The sequence below is a fragment of the Symphalangus syndactylus genome, chromosome 17 (assembly GCF_028878055.3).
Source record: "Symphalangus syndactylus isolate Jambi chromosome 17, NHGRI_mSymSyn1-v2.1_pri, whole genome shotgun sequence".
Taxonomy (NCBI): domain Eukaryota; kingdom Metazoa; phylum Chordata; class Mammalia; order Primates; family Hylobatidae; genus Symphalangus; species Symphalangus syndactylus.
This window is the reverse complement of record NC_072439.2, coordinates 30807292-30823583: the sequence shown is the minus strand read 5'-3', so window position 1 is coordinate 30823583 and position 16292 is coordinate 30807292. Positions and strand designations below refer to the sequence as shown.

General features: G+C 40.4%; 1 protein-coding gene across 1 annotated transcript in view; it reads right to left on the bottom strand.

Moving 5' to 3' along the window:
- LRIG3 (leucine rich repeats and immunoglobulin like domains 3) overlaps positions 1–16064 on the bottom strand; it is a 47180-nt gene extending 31116 nt beyond the window's left edge. The window contains exons 1-3 of the mRNA XM_055249420.2: positions 15514–16064; positions 9766–9837; positions 9476–9550 (exon numbers count right to left, since the gene is read on the bottom strand). Coding sequence (XP_055105395.1) covers positions 9476–9550; positions 9766–9837; positions 15514–15749 — 383 coding nt within the window. The 5' untranslated portion in view covers positions 15750–16064. The remainder of the gene's footprint in view (positions 1–9475; positions 9551–9765; positions 9838–15513) is intronic.
- Positions 16065–16292: the final 228 nt, after the last annotated feature.

Genomic DNA, 16292 nt, shown 5'->3' with positions numbered 1-16292 from the left:
AGTGGTAATACAAGAGTTTTTGTGGCAAGCTATACTGAAGTCAAGTCAAGCAGGTGGGAATGAATTTTACGGGCTTCAAGAAACACCACAGGAAGGGTTGCCCAAAATGGGTCACTGTCAAATCTAAAATTGTCATTACCTTGGAAAAACCAAGTCTTACTAAGGAAAACAATGGAGACACAGGAACAGAAAAGTTACCCATATATATTAAGCTGGACTAAGCCATCCATTCATTCATCCAACATACATGTACTGAGCACCCACCATGGGCCAGGCACTGTGTTACATGCCAGGGTTGCAATGGGGAAAATAACAGACATAATCTCAGCTCCTGTAAAATTTCATTTTGGTGGGGGAAACTTTTTAAAGAATAACAAATAGATGAGTAAAAAATACAATTACTTATATGATGATAATGTAGACATTATAATAAAGAAGATATAAAAATGTGTAAGGGGAAACCTAAGAGTCTGATTTAAACAGTGCATACAGGGTGAGTATTCTAGGCAGTGGGAAATACGTATGCAAAAGAACTCAGGGCTGCAACAACCTGGCACTTCTGGAGAACTGAGGAGTGACTCCAGAGACTGCTCAATGGGCCAACAGGACGCAGATCATGCAGGGCATTGTATGTCCTGAGAAGGATATTTTTCTTCACCTAAGAGCAATGGGAACTGTTGAAGGGTTTAAGGAACCATGCAGCAATCACAAATTTATCTGTCAAATACAGTCATTCTAAATTGAGAATTCAAAAACCTAGCAACCTTGAATTCTGGGGGCCAGTTTATATTTAAATGTGAAGATAAACTTACAGTGTTTGTCACAAATACAGCTCTGTGTATAGTAAACTCTCTTTTATGTGTAAGTCATCTATAAACATTTAAAATCCAATAAAAGATTATAACTTATCATATTAAGGTGTTTATGTGTTTATTTTGTAAGACTTGAGCTTCATAAGTTTATTTCCATTAAATGTAATATCTGGTTTGCATGTACTGGTGAAGGTTGCAGTCCCCTGCTGTGGTTTTAACATGTGTCCTCTCCAAAACTCACGTTGAAATGTAACGCTCAATGTGGTCGTACCGATAGGGCCTTTAAGAGGTGATTGCCTCATGAGGGCTCTACCCTCGTGAATGGATTAGTCTATTGATGAATTAATGGTTTAATAGATTAATGAGCTATCATGGGAGTGAGACTGGTAGCTTTATAAGACGAAGAGACACCTCAGCTATTGTGCTCAGGCCCCCTTGACACAAGATGCCCTACACCGGCTTAGGGATTCTGCAGAGTCCCCACCAGCAAAAAGGTTCACCAAATGAGGCCCATCAACCTTCGACCTCTCAGCCTCCACAATAAGAAATAAATTCCTTTTCTTCATAAATCAAAGACGCTATAGGTATTCGGTATAGCTTTCTGCATAGGTTTCAGGTATTCTGTTATAAGCACAGAAAATGGACTAGGACAACCTCTAATAAAATGATGTCCTTTACATGTGAAGGAAACAGTTCATTCATCTGCATCAGGACAGCACACGTTCTAGATAAATTTGGCAGTAAAGATGGCCAAATTCCATGGGTTTCTCTATACTCAGATCCGAGTATAAGAGTGGGATATGGTTTCTGTCCACTTAATAAAAACAAAACTCTCCAATTTCCCCAGAAACTTAAGTTCTAATTGTGGCTAAAGCTGCTCCTCAACTTCCATAATTAATATGAAAAACTGATGACCACTTTTCAAATACTGATAAAAGTTCCCTTTTTTTAAAAAAGGTAGCAACTATTTGAGCTCTACTGCACGTTACTAAGAGATACCCTCACTTGAAAACACATTTAATGCTTGCCTTCCCTCTTTGCAACTTTACCTCTGAATTCAGAGCATATTAAAATATCAATATCACTTTAAAGTTATAAGTTGAGTTTGATGAATTAAATAAACTCTGTGCCATGTACTCAAGCAACAGTCTTCTCAGATGTTTCCCAAACTTGTTTTTTTAATGGTCTGATTTTTGGAATGCAATGAGAAATGCATGCTTATGAATGAAATTCTCACTTAATATGGTGCTGGGTTCAGTATATAAATAGCAGGATATTGCAGATCTGATTTGTGATCACTACGGCCAACTCTACCCTATTCATCATTCATAAGCCAACGATCCTATGACTCCCACCTTGTGGCCAGTTTCCCTTTGTGAGAAAAAGAGATGTGGCCCTAACACATAGTAAGGCTCACAACACTGAACAGCTCCAGGGGTCAATGGATAAGAGGCATTTGGCAAGTCAAAATTATTATCAAAGCCACATTTATTTGTTTTTATCCACTTGATTTTGAAAATTAAATGACTTTAATGAATGAAAATGAATGACCTTTAGTACTATCAAACAAAAGGAGAAAAGTAGATTCTTTGCTTAACTGTAGTCATTTTATTCCCCTGCTTTAAGAAAAAAAAAAAAAGTCTTCAATGAAGACTCCCCAAACGTGCAAACCACCTAAGCATGGAAGAAGCTTCCTGAGCTGATCCCTACAAACTCACACAAGTTTCCTTCCTTCTCCACCTCACTTCCCCTCATGCTCCACACATCCTGAAACCTATGTGCTGGTACATGCCCAGGCATCCTCCACTGTCCCAGGCACACTCCACATGTGCTATGTCTTTACCGTCTGTCTTCTCTCTTGTTCAGAGCACCCTGGAAGTGGGGGCCAAATCCTATTTTTCCTTGTTCCCCAGCACTTAGCACACAGTAGGCATTGTTGCTGGGCATTCTGAAGAGCTTGAAATTCACCTTATAGACACACAAGCCCTCAGGCTACAAATATTGTTGTTATTTATAATTGAGTACCCACCAAAATTATTAGGAACTATGAAGAGAGAATTTTTCCTGAAAATTAACCCCCAATGCAAAATGGTTTTTCCTTCCCTCATCTCTTGCTGCCAGGATAATGTTTTTAAATCCTGCATTCCTCCTGTGACCCTCCCATTCAAGAATCCACTTTGGCCCACTGCCTCCAGTCTCTGCTCCTCTGCCAAGCCCACCACAATGCAAAAGCAGCAGCTGCCGGTGCTCACACTTTCAGAACTCTTTCATGTACATTATGCCATTTGATCCTTTACCGGAACCCCAGGAGAGAGATGGGCAGACATCTTAGACTGTTTTCACAGATAAACAAAGAAAAGTTAATTAAGTCTGCCTAAGGTCAGACAGGTTAGCAGTGTGAGACGAGACGAAAACCTGTGCATCTGTGAGTCCAATTCCCAGCTCAGGGCTCTCTTCTATTGCACAAGGGCCTGTGATTTCTCTTGTCTACTCGATTCTTAGTGAGCACCTTCTGTGTGTCTGAGACTGTAGAGGGACGAGGGGACTGAGAGCTCGCTAAGATGAAAGTTGGACCCTGGAAGGAGATGTGTGACCATGTCATTAGAGACTACACATGCTGTGCTTGTGAAAGCTTCAAAACTGGAAAAGAAAAATCGCCATCCTTGGGATTCTACAATAACTATAGTTAATGACATACAAATTGCCAATACTCCCTACCACCCAGTATTGATCTCTGTAGCATAGCAATGGGCATGACTGTCCTACTTTCCTGCACCCCCAAAGCATCTCCAATACAGAAGGATGCATGTGATGGAACCACATCTCGCGGCATTAGGTCCCAAGCCAGCAGATGGTGGAAAACCATGTATCATCAACACACCCTTGAAGATCTCTTATGACACCAGCAAGGTACTTTATGTTGACAGTCTTCCCCCTCAATGAATCTAACATGGGCAGTTTTCCTTCAGTGTGGGAAGAGATCAATTTGGAAAGAGGAGGGTTTTGTCATTGTTGTGCATTTTATTTTTGGTTCAGGGTCTGTTAAAGTAGTTCAGAAATGTGAAGGGCACGGGGGCTGTGAAAAAGCTGTATGCCTGAGCACCAAAGTCACCCTCAGTGGGCTGAGATATTCATGCTTAGAAAGGCATATGGGAAAGGGGGCTTTTATTTCCCACCTCATACATACTCCAGAGCATGCACTCAACAGCTAGGGTGGTCAGCTGAATCCTTGTGTTAAGTTACTTCTCTTGTTCTTTTTTTCCTTTTAATTATTGTTGCTATTGTCAGAATTATTATTATTTTCTCAAGCGTGCATAGTTGAACACAAGTTATGTAAAACATAGGTATGCTGTTGCCACTGTAAATCTTTAGCCACTGGTTTAAACTAAGTGTACAGATGGAGATCTGTCTGAATTACGCTAAGTGCAGCAGCATGTGGTTATTCCACGAATATTCTTTAATTCATACATTCATAGATAATGTAATTCATACATTAATTAAGCACTAACTTATGCCATATACCTGCATTAAGTGCTGGGGAAATGAAGAGTTAGCTACAGAGGCCTCAAAATACAGCAGAGGAGAAAAATATAAACAAAATTATTTAATTACTGCGTAAGTTGGATATACAAGGTAAGATGGGCCCGAATGTGGCAGGGCAGGCTCAGCAGAGATGACTAAATGTCCCCAGAAACACACACAACTCCCTCTCTCACTTTCAGATCCTGATTCAAGTATCTTCCTCCTGGCAAGCCTTTCTCTACATCCCCATTTAAAACTGTAAAACCCCTCTTGGGCCACATGCTTCCGACACCTCTTCCTGCTGCTTCTCTCCAGCACTTAATCCCCTTCTGATCACATCTCTTATTTATTTTTTTGTGTTTCTCCTTCCATGAGCAGGTCAGCTATAGAGGGCAGGGATTCCTGTCTTGCTTTCTGAATCCTAACCTTAAAACAGTACCCAGAACATAGTAGGATTTGGTAAATATGTGCCTTTCCTGACTACATTAAAGAACAATTGCCAGAGCTCTCTAATCCTTTCATTCTCCTTTCTTTTCCTTCATAGCATTGATCATGAATTGATGTTATGTTTTCTTTTTTTCGTTTATTTTTCTCTCCTCACTAGAATGGAAGCCTCAGGCGTCGGGACAAGAGGGAGTTTGTATGCTTTTCCCTGGGTGTCCTAGCACTTAAAGGAGGGCTTGGTACATAGTAGACACTCAATACATTGTAGTTGAATGAACTGTCATCCTTATCACAGCTCACATTCACGGAGCACTCAGTACATGCAAGACAGCTTTACCTGTATTCCCCGTATCTTCACAATAACTCTATGAAATAGACACCAGCATTATTCTCATTTTAGAGATGACGAAACACAGTCAGTCAGTAACTTGCCCAAGGTTACAAACCTGGCAAAGGGTGGAGCCAGAAGTTAATTCCAGGCCACCTGACTTGAGCTTTACTTTTAATCACTGTTCTACTGACGTGACTTCACTGGAGAACAGGCCACCATGGCTTCTCAACTATCATGTGGTTTAATTATCTGCCCCTTTAAACCATCCTCCTGCCACCTCCAGGTCATTTGCCACACTAAAGACAGTATGACATTTTCAAATAGCAGACCTGATCATGTCATTCTGCTTTACATCTCTTCAATGGCTTTCCATTGGTAGAGTACACGTTTTGGTGTCCTACCAGCAAAGGTAATCAATATACATAATAACCTCTCTGGAATGATGACAATGTCACCTCTGGGAAGATGACAGGCTATAAAGACAATGATGGACTAAGAAATGCTTTACTTCTGAGATAAGAAATAAAGAGAAAAGGCTTACCTGATTATGATATGACCTTTATCAGTAATTCTAGAAATATTTATGCAATATCTGATTAGAATATTGCATATGTTACAACGGATACTCCTGGGCCCCACCCAAATCTACTAATTTAGAATCTCTAGGGATAGTGTCTGGCAGGGCGCGGTGGCTCACGCCTTTAATCCCAGCACTCTGGGAGGCTGAGGCGGGCAGACCACGAGGTCAGGAGATCGAGACCATCCTGGCTAACACGGTGAAACCCCGTCTCTACCAAAAATACAAAAATTAACTGGGCGTGGCGGCATGTGCCTGTAGTCCCAGCTGCTGGGGAGGCTGAGGCAAGAGAATGGCATGAACCCGGGTGGCGGAGCTTGCAGTGAGCTGAGATTGTGCCACTGCACTCCAGCCTGGGCGATACAGCCAGACTCCGTCTCAAAAAAAAAAAAAAAAAAAAAAAAAAAAACAAGTACCCTAGGTGCCTCTTTGACAGTCACTGACCTAACACTCTTCAACTCCAGGACACCAGGCAAGCATCTGCATTCTGGGTAACACTATATAAACCATTACCATCAAGACTAAGACCCAACTAGCTCTATTTAATAACCAACAAGGCTCTTTTGTTCAACTACAATGCTGTAGAACTCACAGATTCAAACTTCCCTAAAACAAGGCACAGGTTTCAATCATGTCCAATGCTCGAGCAGGTCATTCCACACCACGCAAAACCAGAGTTCGTACATTCAGAAAAATCAACTCCCTTATGTAAGCCAGGTCAATAGAGTTTTACTGTAAGGTATGTTCATTCCAAAGACTATTCCACTTCTTTTAAAATATGTCATCCTGCAATAGCTAGGATATTGTGAGAGAAAAATTAAAAAAACATATCAATCATGCCTTGCACCTAGCACACTGGTTGACTTCTGAGCTAGCTCTGCGTGGGATTCAAAGGAAAGCATGTCGATTCAGGCCTTGTACATGCTAAAAGATTCCTAAAAAGGTTGGAGATGAGCTTTGTTAGTGGGAAGATTATCCCAGATTCCTATCATCCCAGATTCCCATCATCCCAGATTCCCGGATATTATGAGAATAGGTCCCTAACTGAATTCGTCTCTGGACATGGGGTACCCTTTGATCTAATTATCAGCTCCTGGCTCCTATAGCTATGAGAAGACAAAAGTCTCACCAGGACAGTCTTCTCTGCATGCAGCCCCTCCAGCTGGGAGGGGTCTTCATGGCACAGAGTAGAAAGAGTATGGAGCAGTAATTATTAAATCCTACGGTTAAGACTTCAACTAATTACCCATTTTCTTTACATACCAGCTTTCAAACTATTTAACCTGTGCAAATAACTCATAAAAATGTTTTCCTCTGCAAAATGTAAAAGATACAAACAAAAAACCACCACAAAAAACTCTTAATATGAAAGTCAAATCATTCTAAAAACTACTTTGAAAGATATGAGATTTAATTGTGGTGCTACAGCAAGTTTTCAATCTGTGTCATGTTATATAACTTAACAGATTTTTTTTTTTAATCTCGGAAAAGTATTTTAGAACTCATTTTTAGCTTTATTTTCACGTGTTTCTATATAAAAGAAAATGTTTTACTCTACACAACACAGAAATTAAAAGTGCTTGAGAAACAATGATTGTATATTACAATATCCAATCAAGCCTGCAGGAGGAAACAAAACATTCGTAGATGAAAACAACCAGAGAGGTAAATTTTTCAAGATATTTCATAGGTATAAAAAGAAGTTTTTACTCTCCACATTGAATTATCAGGCCCATGATATAAATTACTCTTCCCAGAGTCCATGTAATCTAGGTAACACACTGGATGTATCATTATGTGAGATGAACAAAACAATCACTGGCCAGAGGTATTGTAACACATTAAGGAGAAAGAAAGTGAAATTATTCAGGGTGATTTCACACCCAGCACTTGCTAAAGTGAAACACAAAAACAATATGGAAAGAGGACAAATTTTAAAGGAGCACAAATTTCTAACTTTTGAGAGATCATTGTAGCTTTCTAATTGTAAGTTATAACGTTAAAGTGTAAAACACTAGGGGCTGGGCGCAGTGGCTCACACCTGTAATCCCAACATTTTGGGAGGTGGAGGCGGGAGGATTACGAGGTCAGGAGATCGAGATCACCCTGGCTAACACGGTGAAACCCCGTCTCTACTAAAAATACAAAAAACTAGCCGGGCGTAGTGGCGGATGCCTGCAGTCCCAGCTACTTGGGAGGCTGAGGCAGGAGAATGGTGTGAACCCGGGAGGCGGAGCTTGCAGTGAGCCGACATCGTGCCACTGCACTCCAGCCTGGGCAACAGAGCAAGACTCTGTCTCCAAAAAAAAAAAAAAAAGTGTCAAACACTAGGTTACTTATAATTTTCTAACTTCCTCACAAGTTCTTAATGCTCTCAACGCTATACCATGCCAAAGAGTAGACTGCTTTCCCCACCCAGTCCAGATTACAAAACTGCACTGCAGATCCTCTCAGCCATGAAGTATGCCATGACCCTCAAGCTCTCTTAAACATACTGACGGAATCTGCCAATATGCAGTGTGAGGACAGCAAGAGCAAAGTGGAATTTAAAAAGGCCACCTTGGTCAAACAAGAATAGCTGCAGATGTTTATGATACCAAAACCAGCACTCCATTTAGATTCTAAAATTTTAAGCAATTGTAAAAGACAAAGAAAAAAGGTATTTATGCTAGCATAAAAATGTTTTTTAAATACAGTGTTTATTTGTCAAATACCAACTGCTTTTTCTTTCATTCCTTTCTGTTTCTGATCTTTGGAAAAACCACATCAGTATCAAATGTCACTTAGCTCTTATTCAAACAGAGGAAAGCAGACACAGCGGCTGCACCCGTGACTTAGCTGACGTGGGCCCTCAGTAAAAACAAACCTCTATAAATCACCAGATGTAAGCAATTGGGTAGTGATCACTCTATTAATTGAACAGCTTTCCTGAAATTTACTGTCTAATGTCAACCCTCCCAACACCTCTCTCAGAAGCAACTAACAATGGTGGTTTTTTCCTTAAGTTGCTTAAAGAAAAACATTTTTTAACATCAGTAGCTTAAATATATTTTTAAATTGTTTAAGATTAAGGTGGTAAGCTAATTAGATTTTAGAAATTAAACCACAGGCATTCTAAATGCTACCTTTAAATGCTGAAAGTCAAAATTATTCCAAAACCTACGTCAGTGCATGGATATACATTACCTACACTAAAAATACAGAAAACTTGGTACAACCTTAATGGTATCTGAAAACTCACATTTGCAAAACAACCTGCAAAATTATTTCTGTCTTCAGTCACATATTTACTTTTTTCGAGCTGATGTCTCTGAACTCTGATTTCCACTGCAGGTACCACACTTAAAAGAGGATACTCCAATGGCTTATTCTCAACTCCAATTTCTCCTCACAAAGCAACTCTGATCATTCTCCACTAGGAACTACGTAATACGTAACCCACAGATCCCCATGCCAACCAGTGAGCAATACCAGAATTAAAGTCCTAGTCTACAGAATATGATAAAATACACATTTCTGTGGTGTAAAGCTGGCCTCTTTGAATCTTGAAGACCAGTTCGGCAACAACAGCAAAGTGTAAAAAGTGTGTTGTTATAAGAATACATGAAATTTAGCGGTGACAGAGTTAGAGGCTAGAAAACAAGTTAATCAATTTAAAGAGCGTATCTTTACTATGCCCTGAAGAAAATATTCCATTTTTTCTTCTAAGATCTCTATGCTATTCCCTATGGAACTCCCACTCAAGGTTCCTGCAAACATACATGAGGAATTCTGCTGATATTCACTTACAAGGAGAGAAGTGTAACATTTGCTGAGACTGGTCCCAGATTTGGAATGGTCTCCAATTCATTGTTGTTCAGTTTCCTGCAAATGCCAAAAAAAAAAAAAGAAAAGAAAAAGAAAAGCTGATTAGGTAATCTGTCATTCACAGAGGTGAAAACTTTACATATTATTTCAAGATACCTCACGAGTTAAAAGTTTTGAATAACTTCCTATAATCCAAGTATTCCTTACAGTTAAATAGTATAAGGGGTAATGTATTTTACTCAAACCTTAAAAACAAAATAACGAAGACTCACACTTCTCGAAGGCTTTGAAGATGGCTCATGGAACTTGCCTTGATGAAAGATAATCTGTTGTGACTTAAGTCCCTATAAGAAAACAAAAATAAAATTATAAGTCATTTCTAAAAATCACTAATAGTGCTAACTGGGCTTATGAAGTATCTCTGTGAACACTAGTGGGAGCAGGAGAAATAACTGGTATATTCTGTCCACAAACTAGATGGCAACCAAAATGCCAAACTCAAAAATACAAGCTCCAAGGACAAAATTAGTTTAAGGAGACTGGCAGATTCAAATACTTTAAGCCTACAAACATTTTAAGAGATGTTTTTGGCACATGGTGAACAGATCTTTTGTGAACTGGCAGGTCTGCTTCACCCTCCCATCTCCCCACTCCCAACCTGATATGATGACGTCATGGTTTATGAAAAGGAGCTAATTAGGCAGGTTGCTGAAACTAAAGCCTCTATAGAAATCTTTTTATTGTCATACATTTAAGCATCAATGTTCTTATTGCAGTCAAGGAAAACAGAAATTGCTTTGCATACATATTTGTTTCTCTGCAGTAAAGCACCAAATCATTTCAAGTATTATTCTGTGTGTGAGTGTTGAGAAGGTAGAAAACAATCTGAACTCTCCGCTTTCTTAAATTCCCCAGATCTCAATATCTGATAATATATAATTTAAACCACATTGTCATCTAACAAAGTTCAGCAGATTGCACAAAAACTTGTGAACAGATTTCAATCATTAAAATAAATGTGCCTCTTAATAACTCAATTTAACTTAGTAACAATTTCCATAGAACATCATTACTATTAAAAACAATATCAAACTCATACATATACAATACTCTAGACTAGAAAGTCATCTCATTTAAGATTCAAAATATGGAACACATTCCAGCAAATATTCTTGGTTACATTCCCCATATGTGTTAATACATTGACTATGTGCCTTCAAAATAGTGTAATAAAAATGAAATGGTTCCAGAGTGATGAAAAACCGGGATAACAAATAGTACGGCTTGAAGCTTCCCACTGAAAGGGTTATCCAACCCATACTAATTTTTTCAGTGTTTAAAATGGAGATTTTTAAATAATCAAAGTTGATTGGAGAAAAGCATGAATTATTTGTTATATGCATAAGTATATCCCTCCTAAAAAAGAAATAAAGAGAAATCACCTCCAGAGAAGCACACTGTTACTCAGTGTTTAGTTAACAATTAGAAATCAGAGATCCTTTCAATCTTTGAGTTTTTGTTTTGAGAATAAACCTGGATTCTCTTTTTCACCTAAAAAAAAAAAAAATCTGCAAGGTTTTATTTGAAATATGTTTGCCCAAAGACCTACCAGACAGTGACAGACATGAGTAGATTTGTTCTGGTAGAGTTATAACATGAAAAAAATCTGGCACAGTCTTTAAACTATAAAAATCCTGCAATTACAACCACTGCTGTGCATGCTCACCATGCTGGCTGGAGCCAGACACTTTCCCTCACAACCCAGCTCAAGTCCATCTGGAGTTCATCAAGGAAACCGTGAGCCCAACAACTCACGTTAGGATTCAAACAAAACCTGTGTGCTTTTAGCACCCCAGACAGTCACAGATTTCCCACATGGTTTAAAAAACAACCAAGGAAAAGAGTCTTTCACCTGGGAGGTAGCCTGAGTCAACAGAAAGTCTCATTTGGACCCACTTAACTAAAGAGCATTGAGCCAGCATAAAACTGCATCCCCTATTGTTTCAGGTCTTAAAAAGAAAGGGGAAGCAATCTGGCATTAATATTTAACACAGGTGATTTTCTTTTTAATTAAAAATTTAAAAAACCTAAAACTGAGCACTAACTTCATTTTAAGGATTATTTCACAGGGCAATCCTGTGAGAGAAATGAGATGGAGTGCTTAACTTGTCTTCAACTAGTAATGGGATAAGATTCCTCCTACAAAAGACCTGTAAAAAATAAGAAACTGCCTTCAGAGACCAGTGCACATGCTGGGGACCCCTCATTTCTGATCCAGAAAAAGGAGCTGGCAACTTCGAATATTTCAGTTATTGCAACACACTTCCATTCCTGAGTTTTGTGTACTATTAAAACTACATTATATGTAGGAGGAAAAAAAACCGCCCCTTAAATGACATTTACTGCTAAATACTTACAGCTATGAAACTTTTAGTGTACCTAAATTTAGATTTAATATAGTTTACATTTGAGAAATGATTACTTTCCAGTTAAGGGATGTCACATTTTCCTAAATCTTCCTTACATTGTTTTTATGGCTAAACCATTAAAAACAGATTCAAGTTGTACAATGTCGATGTTTTCTTAAACCCAGATCACAAAACATTCAATAAGAAAGGCAGATTCTTCATGTTTAGAGTTCCATTAATAACATCTTCCCCACAAAACTTTTACAAAAACTTTTTGTAGTGGGGTTAATGAATGGGAAAGGTAGTAAGGTACAGTGTTAACCATGTACCCAGAGCTCGGTTGGCCAAAACTTGAAAATCAAACTCTTTCTACGTGGTTAGACAGACTTCTCTTCCTGAATATTAGCAAATGAATCAATATATATGAAAATAATCAATTTGCAACATTTGGTTCCAGCTATCATTTTCTTCCTTTTAGCATTTGGAAATCTGACTTCCAAGTCAAATTTTAAATGCAAATCCAGCACAGCTTCTTAATCAATCCCACTGGGGCCTGCAGAGCTGCTAATTCAGCACAAATCTGGAAAGCTGAAAAACAAAAAGCCAGGCTATAGCTGTTTTAAGACACTGATCCAAAGTGACTCATAAATCAGCCTGCTATATTCAAGTTTTAGTCTGGAAAATATAGAAAAACAGCTGTGAAAACCATAAGGACTATTACCCCCACCCCACCCCCAACTCTGGTCCGGACCAGAAGATTTATAACAGGTCAACACTAAAGAAGTCACACCAGCAGAAACTACCTTTGGGACTTTCGCCTGGGTCCTGTTGAGAACTCAAACATTTCTACATAAGACAAATAATTCTGAAATGCTAGTGAGAATTTAATAATATTGGAAGTTCTCATTGGCAATTTAGCAACTTTTCCGTCTCTGGGCTAAATAACATTCTAACAAGCATTCCTCTTTAGGTTGAGAACTGTTTAAGCGCAAACTCTCGACATAAACTCTAGCTTGCCTTTAATGGCAGTTGTGAGCGAGGCTTGGCGTAGTTACTGGGTTGTTTTTTTTTTTTAGACAAAGTCTCGCTCAGTTACTCTTTTAAGAGCCACTTTCATTAAAGCATTAGAGGTTATTTTCTAAAAGGAGTACTGATACAGTATTATTATTTTACAGCTCAAACTATTCAACTTTTCACACATGGGACTCCTATAGTAATAAATCACAACCAAATAAAGTGGAAAAAATACATACACACGTAGAGATTTTTCGTAAACTAGCAAATTCAACAAATAAAACAAAAGATAGACACTGAACTTTTTCTGAAAAGTACTTTCATAAGCCAGTCCAAAGACAAACTTCTACTATTTTGATTATTACCCAAGCAAAGGGAAGGTAAGAGATGGGGAACAAAAGCATGCATTTTTCTATTTATATCTGAACTCGGAAATCATCTCCTTAAGACGATTTTTCTAATTATGAAAAACTTTAGTAGCTTTCTAGACCACCTATTCTAAAATACCAAATAACAGAGAAAGTACAACTCAATTCCACGTGTTTTTCTGCTCCTTTCAAAAGTGGAAAGAGGAGACCTCTAGTGCTTTAGGTACAAACAAAAGAAATATTTACAATAAAGAATCCAGACCACATGGTTTGGTGACATCTACAAAGATGGTTAAAAGTCACAGAAGTACAAGAATGACAGAGCTGTCCAATGAGTGATCACAGCAGGGTTCCTGACAACAGACTGAGTGCTTATTTATACAAGTGGAACTTATTTTCACATACATTTAAGGAATGTGGGCTAGTATTGAGACAATTTACTGCTGGCGGAAATGTAATTAAAGACTGTGCTAACCAAATAAACTCTAATTTGTTTTTAGTGTGCCACCAAATTATCTGCAAAACAAAATCCTAATTAGGTCAGCTACTTTTAAGACAATGTTTAAATAGGTATCGAATCCCTTTTGGTTCAACTCAATTTCTAATCAAGGGCAACACAGATTTTTTTTCTAAACATCTAAATGCACAGAAAAAAAAAAGTACTGCACACTAGCATGATCACAATAGACAACTTGACATTGAAAAACTATCAAATACAAGTTAGATGCCGTGAATAATCTAAGCATATCTAAATACACTCCAGGAAGCACTGTATTCATTTTCTCTTTCTCATCCCTCTATTATTCCTAAGTGTTCACCTCCAGTCATTTACATGTTCAGTTCCATATGCTGTCAATAAAGCCATTCACTCATGAATAAGGCAGCATGACCTCCACAAGAGGCAATTGAACAGAATTAGCCACAACTAATTGAAAGTCTCCCTGCTTTCGGTTAAAGACCTTATCTCCTCTTCCAATTGTAATAAAAACTACTAAATAAAACGTCCCAAGAAAAGAAATTAAATATCAATCCAATACTAATTCTACTTTATTAACCTAAGGCTTATTAAAAACACAAGGAATATACTTTCTGATGGCCAACAATTCTACATTCACAAAAGTTATTTAGATTAGCACAATAATTTTAAAATATAAATTCTTGAACACCTGACCAAACCTCCTACCACATTAGGGCACTGGAATAGTTCGCTAGAATTGTTTTAAAAACTTAAAATTTTCATTGCAATTCTGCTAAGTCAAAATGTAAGCTTACGTACGAAGTGCACATTTATTTATTTTAAACAGAACAACTACTTTAAAAAATACAAGTTCTGATTGTTTACTTTTTACAGCACTCCAATTTTAAAACTGGGACTGAGGAAGAAAAGAGAGATGACATTTGGAAAAGATCAGCATTTCCAACTAAATTACATTTTTTCCTTGTTCTTCACGCAGTTGACAGTGATTTCAGGTTTTCAGACTTCGCAGCTAAAATCCAAAAACTTGCATAAGATCTCCCTGCGCTCTCCCCTAAACCGTCTGGGCGTTCTGAGGAGCTACAGAAATCACGCCCTTGATTCTGGATAATCGAGTTCCTCCCTTTCCATAGCTACTGACCAGTCTTTACAATCTGGTTGAGGAGTGGGAACTTACGGTCTGCTAATGTGAAAGCAAGCAGAGGGAGAACAACAAAAGTATTGTCGTCCACCATAACCTGGATAGTGACCGAATTCTGTTGAGGGGGCTTCCTAAGTGAAAAGCCTGACTTCAGTTACTGGGTGGGAACAGGAAAGGGAGTCTGACGTAGCTAGAAACTAAAACTGAACCAGACTCATAACTCAGGGAGAACTGCAAACTCCTGATTGCGCAGGTTGCCGCTTATCTCCCCTGGGCCTGGCAGGAGCGCGCATTTGAACCCCTTGGCTAGCTTAGGGCGCAGGACTTCATCCCCGACCTCTGGCGTCGTCACTGGCCCCCACCCCTGGCCTACCTGCAGCCAGCTAGGACGCGCCAAGAGCCCACCTGCGCCGCCCGCAAAGCACGTGGGAGGGAAACTGAGGTCCGGACAGTTCTTTTTCCAGGTCCACGGAGGGCCGATCGCGGCCTGGACCGGAGCTATGCGGAACAAAAGGCAATGCACGCCGAACCCCAAGCAACCAGGCCCTAGCCAGCTCCTGTTTTCCCGAATCTCCAGCGGCCCGGCCCCCACCCCCCGCGGGAAGAATACTTACAGCCGAGCGACCCAGGACGGGAGCGGCTGGGGAAGACGCGCTAGCCGCTGACGACTGCAGTCCAGCAGGTCCCCGAGGCAGCGGCAGGCAGTGGGGCACGGGCGCTCGGCGGCTACCCCAGAGGGCTGCCCGAGTGCCCCGCGACCGCCGTTGTCGGACCGGCCAGCGCGCCCCAGCACCGCGCACAGCAGCAGCCCCAGCGCCGCCGCGCGCGCACGGAGGCTCGGCGCGCTCATCGCGGTCCAGCGGCCTCGGTCTCTGCCCGATGCTCCCAGCCGGCGCGCGCTCGGGCCCGGCACAAACTTCCAGCCGAGGGTGCACGCCCGTCCTCCCGGTCGCGTGCGCGCTCCTCCCTCGCGCTGCCCGGTCAATTCCTTCTTTTACTCCTGGCGGCGAAGCCCTTTCATGTCCCCAAACAGCAGGAGGGAAACTGAAAAGAACTGCCAACTGCAACAGAGTTGCAGCTTGAGCAGCGTCTGCTAGCCGAAGCCCCTTCTTGTCGGCAAAAGAAACTTTTTCGCCTCCACCCCGCGGCGCTGCGCCGAGTCCCCGCGCGGCGGAGTAGCAAGGCGGGGCGTGGAGAGGCCGACGCGCGCCCATTGGCCGGCCCGGCTGCGGGCGTCCCCGTGGCCACGTGACAATAACACCGCTCCAGCCGGGGGCCTACGCGCGGGAGAAAGTGGAGCTGAGATTGTAGGAAATTCAGAGTTATATTTTCCAGCCTCTCCAGCCAGAAGTCTCCACTACGTCGTGGGAAACATATATCAAATGGAGTTGAA